The 17,443-nt window shown below is 37.5% G+C and overlaps 1 protein-coding gene across 1 annotated transcript in view; it reads right to left on the bottom strand.

The window, feature by feature from the left end:
* LOC126272182 (uncharacterized) overlaps positions 1–17,443 on the bottom strand; it is a 1,390,907-nt gene that overhangs the window by 132,609 nt on the left and 1,240,855 nt on the right. The window contains 3 exon segments of the mRNA XM_049974835.1: positions 470–546; positions 8,122–8,221; positions 8,421–8,570. Of these exon segments, the coding sequence (XP_049830792.1) occupies positions 470–546; positions 8,122–8,221; positions 8,421–8,570 (327 nt within the window).

Below are 17,443 nucleotides of genomic sequence, written 5' to 3' on the forward strand. Positions count from 1 at the left end.
GGTAGGAGATGTGGTACTAGTGGAAGTAAGTTGTGGGCATGGGTCTTGAGTGATCCTTGAATAGCTCAGTCTGTAGAGTACTTGCCTATGAAAGGCAAAGCCTCTGGGTTTGAGTCCAGTTTCCATCTATGAGACAGTTCCATATCAGAGCAATTCTTACTACATAGCAGAAATTCATTCTGGAATAGTGATACAATATATATCAATAAAATATCAAATTTTATAGGTTCTACTGGTTGCTTGTTATCATTGATTCAAGTAGTTGTTCAATCTTATAGATAAATGACGTTTCATATGACAACGTTCCATGTGGATCACAGAAAGTATGTAGCATAATCAATGTTTTGAACATTTCCTGTAATTAACATTTTGCACTAGCTTATAATCATATGTATTTAACTATTTTAAATCTCCCCAAAACACATAAAAGAGTGTTACTGTATTATAATTAATACTGTAAGAAGCTTACATCAACAAACACAGCATTAATGTAATCTGTGAAGTTGTTTCCTTGAAATGATGTCAGGTAAGGCCTTGAGTTATCAGCTGTAACAGACAAGAAACGTATTATAAAAAATTTCGTAATATGACATACACTCGAATAGTGACAAAATTCAACATGCAAGAAATGTGTATTTCAATTAACCTAACCTTGATTGTTCTTTTAGACATATTGTACGTAAAAATGGTGCTAAAACCTAGGATTAAACCAGTGTGCATTCACAACTCTCACTGATAATTACATATAATGTTGAAGGTGATGTAAGTACTTCATCTTTCTGGTATTATAATTAAGAGAATGACTAAAATCACACCATTTCACATAAAGTTAGTACAAAAACAAAATTAGTTAACATGTACCAGAAGTAGCGCTCAAAGAGAATGAAATTTATATGTGAAATTCCCAAGCATCTCAATGGTTAAGTACAGTATCTGACACAGCACTGGATAAAGACACAGACATAGTTTGCACAGTTTTACCAGATTTGGTGCCAAATACCGAAATCAGCAGACCAAAGCAGTTTCATCCAATGATTCTCCAAAGAGGAATACAGTTGTAGACAGTGAGGACACACAGGGGCACTGTTGATTCATCAATGCTGTGTCTAGTCTCTCTGGTGAGACCATTCATTAACAAAATGCCACTTTTCTGGTTTGTGGCTTCCATCTCTGCTGGAGTATTAGCATCAGTATTCTAAACTATCAAATGAGAAATGATGTAGGAGAACTGACATACCACTTCTTGTTAACAGTTATGTACAGACTGTATTGTACAAGGCCATTAGCAGGCACATAACAGACACAGGTTTTGTAGAGCTTGTCACATATTCCACAGCAGCAATTATGACTAAGAAAGAAATCTTTCACTGTTAACCAAATCCTACAAGGTGTTCATTTATTTAGTCTGTATTTTGTCCTGTGTGTTACGCTTAACAAACCATCCAAGTAATGCATTTCAACAATAACAAACTTAGCAGGCACTAGCATGTGGAGAAGTTAGCCAAAATGCTCAGTTTTGCCTGTTTTTCACACAGAAATTGCTCTCACTGTATCAACTTGCAGATAATATTGTTATCACAATTTCTCTCAATATAGCCCTCATGCATAATCTTCTGTAGCTACAAGCAAAACAGTATTTATTCTCCGGCAGTTAGAATATCATATAAAATTGGTGACTGAATGTTTCACAGAAACTTCTGAAAGGATCTTGGGGTTGTTACATCCACATGATGAAACATTTACACCCTCATAGTACTTGTGGTTCACAATAATAGCAAATTTATGATGATCTGTGGGGTTCACAACCACAATAAGTGACATACAAACATTTTCAATGCAGAATATGCATCCTTGTCTAGAATTTAGAATGGAGTTTAATACTCTGATACAAAAGTCATAAACAGATCACCAGTAGACACCCGAAAGGAAATTGAAAATTCTCATACATTTAAAAATCAAGTAAAGGAATACCTTATTAGTTACTCCTTTTATAATTTCTGAGAATGTTTGGATTGAGGCTGTAAACTCCTCAAAACACAAGTCTTCATATCAAATATGTTTTAACATTCCCAATATAAAGGCAGCAGATAACAGTTTTCTGAAAATGCTTAGAACAAAGTGCAAGATACAATCAATTGGTAATAATAAGAGAGGAGGAGCAGCAGTCTTTTTTTCCTGAAGTATCTGCTTTTCTCCTTTTACTAACCATACAAGACAACAACATGAATCATCACTGTTGGTAAGTACATAAGGTATACAAGCCTACAGTGGCTTGACAACAAGCCAGGCTCTAAACTCAAGGAGATGGAATGAAACTTGATGTGCAATTCAATCTACAGGGGCTCAAAGAGTTTGAACAACATACAGAGATCTTTGCTAAGCACATCTCCCAAAAATACACTTTTGAAAAGGAAAAAAAAAACTGCATTTCCCCACCTTGCAACCAAGGAAATTTTCCAGAATGTACTGAAAAACCATCTGCAGATTTTGTAAATGTTCCTATCTTGTTAGAGTTTCTTTATTCATAAGTCACTGAGGTAGTTTACACAACAGGAAATCTCCTGAATCAACTGTTCAAAATATGTTCAAAATATCACTGATACATTCCCAATGCAGATGGAATTCTGAAAGGCAAGTGAATGAACTGGTAAAGCCCAAAGGGGCCCTTGAGCACCAAGAAATGCTGAGAAGCTGTGCCCGACAGAAACTGCAGGCATGCATTGCACAAGTCTATGTGTAAAAATATTAGCGTCCTGACAGCTTCCCCAACAACTTTTCTGGGTGCAGAAATTGATATGAATCTGTGCCTCACTCCACACTGACTGACTGTTTAAAATCACTGCAAAATTCCATGGTACCACATGGCTTCTGAAGCACCTCCAAAGGGGTGGCCTACTGACTCAACAAAACAAAAGAAACAATAGTGGGGTCCTTCCAATGATGCAACTTGCCCTTGAACTTGTTGCACATCACAAAGGGAATAGGTTGGGGACAAAAAATTTAGGTATCACTGATGGCTTGAGGGAGAGGTGCGCCTTGAAATTTTCTGCCCAACCCAAGATATTCTCAGACATCTGGGTGTATGGCCATAGATCCCAAATCTTGAAAGGGGATTGACTGAGACACTAAATGTACTTTTCAACTATCTGGAAGACAGAAACAGAGAATGTGTCTAACCCAAAAATATTTTGTGCCGGCAGTGTGTTTACCACTAACGTAAACTGACGTTCCATCTTATGATGGGCAGTGATGGAGAACTTCCCCCTAAAATGCATGCACTATTTACTAAAAGATACAATGGGATGTAGTGGCTGTTGCAATGCCAGGCAGCAACTATCTGCAACTATCTACATTAATCAGTTTGATTGGCACCCGTCCAGCACCAAAGACAGCAGAATACGTTGGGGTGATGCTTGCAAGACATTGGAATCATGCTTCAAGTCTAGGGAAAACAGTAGGCCTCCAACAAGCATTCCAAGGCTCACTGCCATAAAATTTTGTGAAATGTGGCAGGCCCCACATGGTCTCTATATGTGGGTAGTCCTGTTGGACACGTATCAAATGACAGTTGGGGTAGGACCGTCAGCCCGCCGACTGAGCAGAAACAGGTGTGGAAGGAGGGGGACACACACGACCCAAAGTAAAATGTGAGAGGGGATTACATTATAATTGACACATACTCGCAAAGCCCAATGCAGACAGATGGCCATAGCACTGTGAAATCAATGGACTTGAATCATCAACAGCTTTTCTGAATCGTGCAGATCGGAGTTACCCTTTCAACACATTCTCGACCCCCAAAATTATCCCCGCCTCAACCTATGGTAACCTACTGTTCCCTAGCCCTCCTCCCAACAGTTTCTGCCCCTTTTGTCATATCATCTCCTCCCTTTTCATGTCTCCTTATAGTCAGTATGTGCCACCCTCTGCCAATGTACACACCTGTCCTTGCCTTCCCTGCTTCTCCTCTTCTGCTCCCCATTTTTCTTCCAAATTCCACTTCCTGAAACTGCACCTGGCAGTCTCATCAGGCCACCATCTAGTCCTCGCATGCCCTGCCAGACAGTGCTCTTCTCTTCCCCCACACGTAATCTGCTACCTCTCCCTCTACCCTGCCCCTCTACAGATTGCTATTCATGTGACAGTCGCATTCTGATCAGGGTTGCCAATGGTAGCAGTCATATACGCATAAGGTGTGCTTGCTTGTGTTAATATACGTGTGTGTGTGTATTTTCTTTGCTGAAGAAGGCTTTGGCCAAATGCCTTGAAGTCTAACAGTGTGATTTCATCTCAAATCATACAGGTCATATTAACTCGAGGTCATTAAGTCTTCTGGAAAAAATATATATTAGACCTCTGTACCTTAAGTATTAAGAAATAAAGTATTTTCATTTTATCTTATTTTTTGTAAATGGTAGAGCGCTTTGAAAAAACTACTAAAACAGTAGAGGGAGAGGGAGAAAACAAAAAAAGAAAGAACAAATAAACCAAAAGTATTGGAAACCTGGCAGATGTTCTGCATTATGGCTCCCCCTTAATGTCTTGAAATTTAGTTGATATCTGCAAACTTATGAACTTCCTTTAACTTACAAATTTTAGATGAAAATACAAAATTTATTAAATTTTTCCACTTAAAGTTTTTTTTCTAATTTTGAAAGTCACAGAAAGCTGTCTTTTCTATCATATTACCAGACACTACTGATGTAATTATAAACAAATATTCTCTGCTGCAGTTATCTGTATTAAGTAAATATTTATTACTAAATGTGTAAAAAATTGCGTTTTTGCAAGTTTTTATGAATTATTTACTCAAAAACACCCATCTGAAACTTTTGAGAATTACAGAAAATATTGTTTGGTTACTATGTTACTAGTGAGAAATATTTTTCAACATTCTGCGTGCTTCACATCACTGAATTTCTAGCATACAATATGCATGTTGGCAACACTTTTTCCAGCACACACATATTTATAACGAATGAGTAAGAACTTGCAATGCCCTGTCCATGATCCCATACCTCTCTAGCTTGTGTAGAAATAGTAAGCGATTGACTGAGTCCAAAATGTGGTTAAAAAAAAAAAAAAAAAAAAAAAACTTGTGGCCTTTTTACCATTGTCTAAAGCAGAGCTTATCTTTTCAGTGAATTCCCTGATAGCATTTATTGTATTTTTCCCCTTTTTGAAATTCAAATTGATTTTTAACTGTAATATTGTTTTCTATATGAAAGTTTTCAAGGTGTTTTGCAACAATTCTTTCTATCACCATAGCAAAAACTGGCAGCAGGGAAATGGGGTGGTAATTTCCCATGTCATCTAGTGAGCCTTTCTTGGACAATGGTCTTATTTCAACATATTTTAACACATTTGAGAAATATCCTTCCTCAAATGACTGATTAATAATTTTAACCAATGAATGAGAAATGATGTTATAAACAGCCTCAATTACAGTGGTTGGAATTTCATCCCATCCAGTTGATTTCTTGTTTTTAAAGACACTACAGCATCTTCCACATCTTTTGGGATAATTCTTTTGAATGTTTTAAGGTCTGCATAATGTTTTATATTAACAAAATTGAAATCTACCTTGTCCTGGTGGGCAGTGATATCTACTTCTGATTTTGCCACATTTATGAAGAAATCATTGAAATAGTTTGACATTTGAAAAGGATCTATAATTATATCAATTTTTAATTTTTATTTGGACAATTTCTTAGCAATTGTTCTTTACTCCCAACTCAGATTTGACGACACTTCAAATTGTAATTTATTTTCATGTTTACTAATATACAGGTTGTTAGACAATTTTTTGCTGCCTTCAACTTTTGTAGTCCTGCCTTTTTCAGTTGCATGTAATATTTCAGTATATTACTACATGGCAAACAGTAGTGATTATTATATAGCTTTATGGCAAGTTATGATGCACTACAAACAGAACTTACAATGTAAAAAATATTTTCTTTGAAAAATACCACTGTAATCAAGAAAATATTAAGCTACTAATAGCAGATAAACAGCAGCTAATGTAACAAAACTGAGGAGGCAGCACTTTCTCTCAAAGTAGAAGTTTCTCACCAATGCACTTGATAGATTCACAAGGCATAAGCACGATTAGCATTAATCAGCATAGTGATACTTTATTATTAATACAGTAAACAGATTTAAGTTTCTACAATGTCCTAGTCTCATGTTGTTATATACCTTCCATTGTTCCACATCCCTGAAGGCTATCCTTCTTGATGGGATCTATGGAACACAATGAATGACTGATTGAGCTCACAAAAGGATGAGGTCAGATTACCATGTATCTTCTACACCTTTTAATATTTGTGCGGCAAGTTCCTGAAGGAGTGGAACATTGAAATAATGATCAGATTCTATTCGAAAATTGATACAATACAATATTGAATTTTATAAGTTGATGATATGGTCATTACAAAAAGAACTGAATGTAATTTAAAGGAAGAAGTGCACAGATTACATCTAGTTTTATTTTAGCTGTTAAAAGCAGCAAGAATGCTATGACAACAATCAGAAGGTCCTACCAGATGAGAGGCACAATACAACAATTTTCCAATATGAAGACACACACACAAGGAATTAAAAGCATACAGTGATCTAAGTAATGGTGCATAGGATATGCTTGTGTACATCTTTCATGTATGTCAAAAAGCCAGGTTCCTATCAAAAGGTGAAGCTATAAATCTACCTGCAGGAAAGACCCTGAAAGACCACAGAAATGATGGTCAATAGAACAGCCTAGCTAGCCTAAAACTTGAATTATTGTGACAAGTTGAAATTATAATACTGGAATTAACAAATTATGGTACCACCAGAAGAAACCTGCAATTGTAAAAGGGAGCCACTAGCTACCTTTTGGAACTAACAGTTTCTCTGTAGGGGAGGAGAGAGGGATAGGTTGGGGAAATTTAAATAGACAGGTCACTCAGACCCCAAGATGAGAGAGAGACACACCTGTATTAGGACAAGCAGTATATACAAGAAAGGGAAGACACCAGATAGATGGTACATTGTTAAGCATTACACCAGCTTCAATCCAGAGATAATAAAGACAAAGTGAGAAGTAAAGACTGATTAAGGAGAAGAGAGATGAATAGTCCAATTAAGAATTGGACAAAACAAAATTATAAATAGTGTTCCTCCTAAGAATCATTTAGCTGCATTTTCTCTTGTGTTTTGGCAGATTTTTACAATTTCATTTTTGCTCAAACAAATACTGCTCATTCCATCTTTCACACAATGCCCCGTGTTGAGTGAAAGCATCAGTTTGCACTCCATTACAAAGAAAATGATTTTTAAAGTGTATTTTTATGTTACCATTTGATAGAGTGGCCCTGAATTAGTCTAGTGCAATATTCATTTTACCAACATGTATTAACAGGAGCAGTGGAACACAAAGAATACCCAGGACTCCAGCAACAAAAGCAGCACCCTGGTCCACACTGACTGCTACCGCCGTAGCTACTGCCGTAACGCTGTCGTTGCTGGGGTATTGATTATTATTATTCATGTTTCACTGTTTCTGTTAACACATATCAATAAAACTCATGTTGTGCTAGACTAATATGGGGCCATTCTATTGAATGGGCACGTAAAATGTTGCTTCACAAATAATTTTATTTGTAATAGGTAACAAACTGATGCATTCCATCGACTCTGGACATCACATGAAAGATGAGATGAGGGTATTCATTTGGTGTCACTCCACCCACACACTGCAAAAACTCCAAATAATCCATGTGGTGTAATTTTCTTATTTTTCTTAATTAAATTTTCCTTTCTTACTCCAAACTAATACCTTAATAAAATAAAAGAGAAGCAAAGGTACAGATTAACTTCCTTAAAATGTTCAAGTAGATTGGATTGCACACATATTTATATGTGGGAACATATGTTTATTTATTAAGCATAAATTACAGGTTCTCAAATTTCCTCTCTCCATTTAAGTTAAATTATGATTTGCTCTCCTCTCTTACACTACATTCATATAATTTCTTATACAACATCCATGTTTATCTGTATTTTGAGGTTTAAAGTGTGAACAGTAAGTTTAACTGAAATCTGTGCGTTTCTCAAATTCTTTTTTTCAGCATGTTAACTTACGTGGCACAATAAGAACATCCCGATTTTTTTCTCTGTTGTCACCTCTGTGCCCACCTGCACAATCACCTATTGTGAAACGGGGTGTCTGCTTGCAGATCAACTAAAACAAATATTGTCAAGAAATAAACAATGAGGGTTTCCATTATAATATCCACTCATAAGAATTACCATAACAACTGATGCAATGTTATTCCTTATAAATTCAGTTAATATAGCTAAAATTGGCAACTAATATTAGTTGTAGCATTTTAGTGAAAATTGATTACAGGAATACCTACTGAAAGCAATATTCTGCTCACCTGATACTCTCTCTGATATTCATTCATTTTGGTGATAGGATTTTTCATTGATTTTTGTTTGAGCCGCTGTGATAGTTCTTTTACTGGAAACCACGAATTTCCACAAACAATATATTCTTCCAACGTATCATAAACAAATTTATACTGGTCCTGCAAAGAAGGTAGAGTGGAGAAGTCATTTAATTACTTTACAATATATTAACATGGAATAAGGTCACTTGCAATTCAGAACTCGGCCTTGCCTCTTGACTAAAGTATGGTATATGCTTCTGGTGGGAATCTTCTCCTGTCTTGTCTTCCTTTCAGTTGCATAGTCATCTCTAACAGAATGCTAGCAACTCAATATGACATATTTGTGATGACTAGTGCTCTATTCTTTTCAAAACTTTTGAAATTCTAACCTGAGCTTTCCACTGTTTGAAAGTTAACAAAATTACCTTTATGGGTGTTCACTGCAGTCTCCTTTATATGAACCTACACACAAGATAAATCATATTAACCAGTAGGATGAAGGTAATGGAAAATTATTTCTGTTAGTCTCCTACTGACATCAAATTGATACAGAAAAAACAAGTAGAAGTTATTTTTGACGGAACACAGTTTTTACTTTGTAAATGAATTCCTCGCTAAATGAAGTGAAGTACTGTAATGTAAAATTACCTCTTGTAAAAGGTGAGTCAAAAAGGACTTCATAACTTTGGAATGAAACATGAATTTATTGTGATAACTCACAGACTTGGTTAATGTGTTATCTTGAATCAAACAACCTCAAGTTTCATGTGAAAGTGTCAAGTGTCATTTTGGTTCGATATAACTACCACTTGTTACGCAGCAAACATCTACATTTACATCTACAACATACTCCGCAAGCCACCTAATGGTGTGAGGAAGAGAGTACCATCGGTACCACTATCTGAGCCTTCTAATCCTGTTCCACTCGCAAAAAGTGCATGGGAAGAATGATTGTCGGTGAGCCTCTGCATTGGCTCTAATTTCTTAAATTTTCTCCTCATGCTCAATACACGAGATGTATGTGGGGGGAAGTAATATGTTGTCTGACTCCTCCTGTAAAGTGCTGTCCTGAAGTTTCAGTACTAAATCTCTCTGTGATGCACAATGTTCCTCTTGTAACATCTGCCAGTGGAGTTTGTTTAGCATCTCCGATACACTCTCTCACCAGCTAAACAATCCCATGATTAAACGCGCCGGTCTTCGTTGGATCTTCTCTATCAGTCCCACTGGTAACCAATTTTTATTGTCTATAGCAATCATGTGTTATAATCTGTATTAATGTCACTATGCATATGTAAGGTCTAACTCTGTACTATGTACTGACTTTTCTCTGGCCACACTGCACCAAGGAGAAGTGCAAGTTTTATGTATTATTAAAGAAAACTTATATACTGCAACTTGCAGTAACAGTTGCTTCAACACAGATTACACAATAAATTTGTGTGTTAGTGTGTGTTTTAAAACTCCTATCAAAATTTTCACATTTTTCTATATTACTCAAGAAAATGTGAAAACGTGGTAAAGCCAAGTTACAATCATACTGTTGTTTACATTTTCGTTCAGTAAACAAAGACAGTCCTGTTCAACAGGTTTTCTTTTCCAACATAATTAAGTAAAGTACACCATTATTATTCTCTACCAGGGTACATCACTTTATCAAATCACTGTCCATGTGTTTGTGTGTCCCAATGAAGATAAGAGTTATACTGGTGGTAGCTTAGTTACTGGTAATTTCAATCTATGGAGACGGGTCTCAACTGAGGATTGAAAGTGTGCCTCCCAACAAAACATCTGTCCTCCTTTTTTATCTACCCCACAGAGTAGGGCAGGGGGGAAGGAGAGGGGGGGGGGGGGGTTGGGGTGTGATGAAGTCTGCTCTTCTAGGGGAGAAAACAATGATTACAAATGCTGCTGGCTCAGAAGCAGTGACTTGGCATCTCCACTACTGGGCTTACCCTCTACAGCACCCACAACACAATCAGGGGACATTTCATACATGAGGCTTGGAACATTTTGTTACCCAAGAAGACAAAACTGGTTACTGAACTGTTATATGAGTTGACACATGCAATACTAAAAGTTTATACAGACTGGGAGCTACTAAGGAAGTAATATCAGAAATAAGAGATACAAACTTGATGTAACTGCATTACAAAAAATTTAGTAAACGATTATCATGTTTCACTATTAAACACAAATACAGGGACATGACATTTACAAAGGCAAGTGCCCCAACAGAAGTGAGTAAAGAAAAGGAAACAGACAAGTTTTTTTAAGAAGTGGAAAAAGCAGTGGAAGGAGTGAGTAACAGGTATATAAAAATTTTAGTTTGAAATTTTGTGTTAAAGTTGGGCAGGAGAGTATATACTGAATGTATACTGGCAAAGTGGAGAGAAATCAAATGATAATGCGTTAAGGCTAATCAATTTTGTGGCTGCTCAAGATATAATAATCAGCTAGACAATCTTCCCCCTTAGAAGATTCATTAACAGAATTGAAAATCACCAGACAGGAAAATTATAAATCAAATTGATTATCTGTTGGTAGATATTAAGCATAAGAAGAGCATAGAAGATGTAAGAACATACAGAGCAGCACGAATGGGTCACAGATCACTTTCTTCTTGTTAAGAGAGTCTAACTACAAATCCAGTACTGGAGTAGTCAAACAAGCAACAGCAACATAATATCATAATATTTGATACAGATAAACTATATCAGACTGAGACAGCTTGAAGATACCATGTGGCTGTGAGGAATAAGTCTGAGACACTTACAACAAAGGAACAAAATGGTCAAGAAATATGTAGTATGTACGTGGATATTTCAGAATGTTGTTAGCCTGAGCTTTATATAAATTTATTATTCAATAAATTGTTTTCAGTATGCCTATTTCAATGCATAATTAGTTTTTCTATAAGCTCAGTTAATAAGAAAATATGACTAATTGAAGTTAATACTACAGTCTGTCATAAGCAATACATAGTGAGCTAATCATTGCTGCCATATTTGTAAGTACGTTAGTCCTCAAGTGGATGCATAATATAGTTCTATAATCTTTTCTAAATTAATAATCAGAAAACATTTCATAAAACACTTTACTGCATTAGTGTAAGTCCATTTGGAATAGAAAAATTTAACCTAGATGTTTTTCAAAATATTACGTTGTTTTCAAAATCAACAAATCTCTTTCCATAAGACTTTATAAGACCAACCTCAGCCAAAAATTGCCAGTCTGCAGGGTACAATCGGAATGTTAAGATCTTTGTGAAAGTGAGGGATTAAATATAACAATGGTAACATCTATGAGCAACTAGTCCCTACATAGTCTGATCCTCAACATCAAATGCACAATATTTATGTATCATAGAGTCTGCAGGTGGGAAGCTAATGTGTAACAACTATGTGTAACCATCCCATAAAAGTCTGTTGGGTCCAATCATCATGTTAAGATCTCTATGAAAGTATGGGCTCAGATAGCAACTGCGAAACATCTTTGTCTCTCTTACTCATAAAACTAAACAGTGAAAATAAATGTAATAATACCAGAGAAGGAAAGATCATACTCACCATACAGCGCAGATGCTGACCCACGATAGACACAATAAAAAGATTCACACATTCATAGCTTCTGGCAATTAAGCCTTCCCCGTCAGCAACACACACACACACACACACACACACACACACACACACACACACACACACGTCTGCAGTGTAGTTTCAGCTCTCTCAGACTGCAGACGTGTTTGAAAGTTGTGTTTGTGTGTGTGTGTGTGTGTGTGTGTGTGTGTGTGTGTGCGCGCGCGCACATTTGTGTGAGTATGTGTGTCTACTGCTGACAAAGGCTTAATTGCCTAAAGCTATGAGTGTGTGAATCTTTTTACTGTGCCTATCGCGACTCAGCATCTCCGCTATATGGTGACTAGCAACTTTCCTTCTCTGGTATTGTTACTCATAAAACTTATACTTAACATCATGAGTTCAAGTAAAAGTTCGCCACCAGTTACTAAACAACTAAGTCTTAATTCCCAAAGACGCTACTCACTGGATATTGTAATCGATTTCAGTGACTTTATAAAAGACTGAAGTGAATGCACTAACTTAATTATGCTACAAGAGAATTGCTAAAGAGGAGACAAAGATTTGTGCCCTTCATGCTGAATTAGAACACATGAAATTTGAACTAGATATCGGAAGTGAGAAAAATATCAAGGGAATTGGGTAAAGGTAACAAGCAACGGGAGAAAGGGAAATAGCTCCTCAATATCTTTATCTACATTTTCGCTTATAATAGCAAATAAATTTAACTTGATAGAAGAAGGAGGGGGACACCCTCGTCTAGCTGTGGGTCACAGTAGGGTGCAGTAGTATGAAGAGAGTCTTGCTGCTGGGTAGTAGCCATGGGAGGGGTGTAGGTGAGTTGGTACAGGACAAATTAGGAACAGGGTGCCAGGTTACAAGCATTGTGAATTCATATGCTAACCTTATCCAGGTGACATATGTAGGGAACTTGTGCAAAGATTTTGGCAAAGACGATCAGGTTGTGGTAGTAGGTGGAGTGGGGAAAACTTGGTTAGAAATTACAGCATTAGCGGTGACCTGGATGAAATAAGGGTAGCAACTAAATACACAAATGTCAGTTTTGTGGAGGTCCTGCAGTGCCATGACCAGCCTAGGGCCCATACTGCTATGAGCCATGTGAACACTGAGTTGAGCAGGCTGTTGCTGATTGAAATGGAAACACACATGAGTGCAGTGCCTATTGCTACAACTGGGAGATGTGGATGTACTAGGCACAGCGTACACCTGAAAAGGTGAGGGAAAGATCCCTGTGGCTACTGGTGTAAGAGGGGTGCCTTTTTTGGGGTTAGAATCAGGATTCAGGCACACTGTTTTGAAAAGAGTCAAAATAACAGACAAGCCCCACAAAGTGATTAAGAATGCACAGTAAAGTAAGATTAGCTTATTTCATCAAAATATCAGAGGGCTCAGTAATAAGGTAGAAGAGCTTCTTGTCAGAAAAATGCAGAGAGCTCTGAAAAAGAAGAAGAAGGAAAGAAGGAAAGAAAAAAAGAGAAGACATTCTGTGTCAAACAGAGCACCACTTAACTGCAAGGTTATGTAAGTTAAATATAAAAAATAACACTAGCAGCTTACTTATGCAGAACTAATGTGGGAAAAGGAGGATATGTTACATTTATTAAGACAGAACACAAGTGCAAAAAGATTGAGATTAGTAGATTTTGTAGTGACCATCACATAGAAGTCTGTGCTTGTTAATTAATACTGAAAAATAGTTCAGTTTTAATTGTAACTGTGTACAGATCCCCAATGGGAAATTTTGAACTGTTTATGTGGAATCTGGATTCCTTACTATGCTATCTGTCAGACAGCAGAAAGCAGTTAACAGTTTGTGGTGACCTAAGCGTAACTGTGGTGACATTAGCGTAGATTTTTTATAGAATTCTGAAAGGAAAAATGAGCTGGAAATCTGGAAACCTTATTTGGATTCTACAGTTTGATCTACATAATTAACATTCCAATACAGGAGATAAAGACAGTAGAACCCTAATTGATAATGTTTTCTTTGGTGAAGTTCAATGCAAGAAAATAAATGTTTACCCAGTAACACCCAGTAACAAATGCTCTCTCTCATCATGAAGCACAATTAGCTAGGATACATAACATAGTGTCTAACAGCATGGATACTCTTCAATGGAAGATGGTTAGAATAAATAATGACTCCAGGACAAATGTTTTTATGAATAGCATTCAAGAGATGACTTGGTATGAAAGTTATAATGAACCAAATGCTAACATAAAATTTAATCTATTCCATGATAAATTCATATCATTTGAAATTAGCTTACAGCATAGCTAGCAAGAAAGGATAGTGAACAACCATGTAAGAAACCATGAATCATTTGAGGGTTGAAGTATCTTGTGAAAGGAAGAGGCAAATGCATCTGTCGGCAAAACAAGTAGAGACCACACAGTAGCTACAAACTACAAAAGCTACACAAAATTACTAGGAAAAGTTATTAAAAGTCAAGGAACATGCACATTATGTCTTAAATCAGTAATTCCAACAACAGACATAAGGCTATATTGAATTTGGTTAAATGAGAGACAGGACAACCAGCCACAGGACTGAGGAGGAGGAGGAGATTAGTGTCTAACGTCCCGTAGACAACGAGGTCATTAGAGACGAAGCGTAAGCTCAGGTAAGGGAAGGATGGGGAAGGAAGTCGGCCGTGCCCTTTCAAAGGATCCACCCCAGCATTTGCCTGAAACGATTTAGGGAAATCACGGAAAACCTAAATCAGGATGGCCGGAGACGGGATTGAACCATCGTCCTCCCGAATGTGAGTCCAGTGTGCTAACCACTGTGGCACCTAGCTCGGTCCACAGAACTGAATAACATCAGTACTGATCTGCATGGAAGGGCTATAAATCATGAGTCACAGGTAGCAAATATATTTAATACTCATTTCTTCAATATAGTAGGAAGTATACGGACAAACAGGTCAAGAGATAATTAACAGCAACTCACAAAATTCAATCAAATGAATGCATCAACAACAAATCCTTCTGAAATTACGAAAAATCATAGATTCTCACAAAAATAAAAGATCATTTGGTTTTCATGGTGATCCAATAGAGTACTAAGGACTTGTTCCCATACAATAAGCCCTGTCTTATCTGAGATATGTAATGCATGACTAACTCAAGGCATTTTACAGAGAGACTGAAGTATGCCACTGCAAACCTTTCCTTAAGAAAGGTGATGGGAGATATGTCAATGAAGACTGATCTGTTTCACTGCTGACATCATTTTCCAAATTTCTGGAGAAAATTATACATTCTAGAATAGTACCATGCTGTTCACAATATACATAAATGATCTGGTGGATGACATCGGAAGTTCACTGAGGCTTTTTGCAGATGATGCTGTGGTGTATCGAGAGGTTGCAACAATGGAAAATTGTACTGAAATGCAGGAGGATCTGCAGCGAATTGACGCATGGTGCACGGAATGGCAATTGAATCGCAATGTAGACAAGTGTAATGTGATGCGAATACATAGAAAGATAGGTCCCTAATCATTTAGCTACAAAATAGCAGGTCAGCAACTGGAAGCAGTTAATTCCATAAATTATCTGGGAGTACGCATTAGGAGTGATTTAAAATGGAATGATCATATAAAGTTGATCGTCAGTAAAGCAGATGCCAGACTGAGATTCATTGGAAGAATCCTAAGGAAATGCAATCCGACAACAAAGGAAGTAGGTTACAGTACGCTTGTTCGCCCAATGCTTGAATACTGCTCAGCAGTGTGGGATCCGCACCAGATAGGGTTGATAGAAGAGATAGAGAAGATCCAACGGAGAGCAGCGCGCTTCGTTACAGGATCGTTTAGTAATCGCGAAAGCGTTACGGAGATGATAGATAAACTCCAGTGGAAGACTCTGCAGGAGAGACGCTCAGTAGCTCGGTACAGGCTTTTGTTAAAGTTTCGAGAACATACCTTCACCGAAGAGTCAAGCAGTATATTGCTCCCTCCTACGTATATCTCGCGAAGAGACCATGAAGATAAAATCAGAGAGATTAGAGCCCACACAGAAGCATACCGACAATCCTCCTTTCCACGTACAATACGAGACTGAAATAGAAGGGAGAACCGATAGAGGTACTCAGGGTACCCTCCGCCACACACCGTCAGGTGGCTTGCGGAGTATGGATGTAGATGTAGATGTAGATGCTTGAGAAACAATAACATCCTCAGAAAATCACGGTTTCAATCTGAGAACAGTTGTTCTAGTGAAAATGCCATTTACATGTTTACTCTCCCAGATAAATTAAAGTTTTAAGGGAATGTTGATATAGCCAACCAGTGGGTAATGACATACCTAACCAAAAGAATGTAGGATGTTGTACTAATTAATTCAACCAATATAGTCTGAGGACTTAGTCTGACTGGGAAGAAATAATGCATGGGGTTTACCAAGGCTCAATCTTAGGTCCACTATTGTTCCTCATATATGTAAACGATCTTCCATCTAATATACAACAAGCAGAATTAGTTCTTTTTCCAGATGACACCAGCATTCCAATTAACCCGCGCTCACATACAGAAACAGAAGAAATAGCACAGAATGTTCTTGAAAGTATCATTGATTGGCTTTCTGCAAACTGTCTCACCCGTAACTTCAAAAAAGGCACAAAGTATACAGTTCTGCACATCTAGGGATACTACACCAATGATAAGCATAACACACAAGGAGGAAATAATAAACAGGGTGGAAATTTCAAAATTCTTAGGTGTCTATATTAATGAGAATTTAAACTGGAAAAAGCACATTTTGGAATTCCTAAAACAACTTAATTCAACCAGAGGCAAAGTGCTACAGGGAAGACTGTGAACAAAGGTGGGAGGACAGATCACAGGAAAACTACATCAAATTGAGTGGAAACTGCAAGGGGCAAGACCTATTGGAGGCAGTTTGTAAGATCAGTCCTTGATCTACGAGGTCACTGGTCACCAGTAACATTATCACTTTATTCTTTAGTTCATATTTCAGGTACCTCTCCAGGGGACACCACCTTGATGAAGCACTGTCCATGCGAGTGGAGAGGCTTGCACATCCACAGGAAGCTGAGGGTTATGTTGAAGGTAGAGGACCTAATGCCGGAAAGGCTTCAGCTGATGGATCAGACTAAGAGTGTCCCACAATGTCCCATCTTCCCTATCCACTCCTAGTCCAACCCTATTCCCTGACCCAACCCAAGGTGTGATGTGATCCGTGCACATGGGAAGATGTGTCATAAACGGAGCCTCAGGGATACCGGGCGATCTCCATGAGTAATTAGCCTTAACCGCATGAGGTATTCATGGTGTGGACCTCCTAGATCCCCAAATCTCATGGGACCAATATGGACACAACTACAGAAAAAGAAAAAGTAACTGATAGGCAAATTGAGACCTCAGATACCCAAACATCAGGGACT

This window comes from Schistocerca gregaria, chromosome 5 (genome assembly GCF_023897955.1).
Source record: "Schistocerca gregaria isolate iqSchGreg1 chromosome 5, iqSchGreg1.2, whole genome shotgun sequence".
Taxonomy (NCBI): Eukaryota; Metazoa; Arthropoda; class Insecta; order Orthoptera; family Acrididae; genus Schistocerca; species Schistocerca gregaria.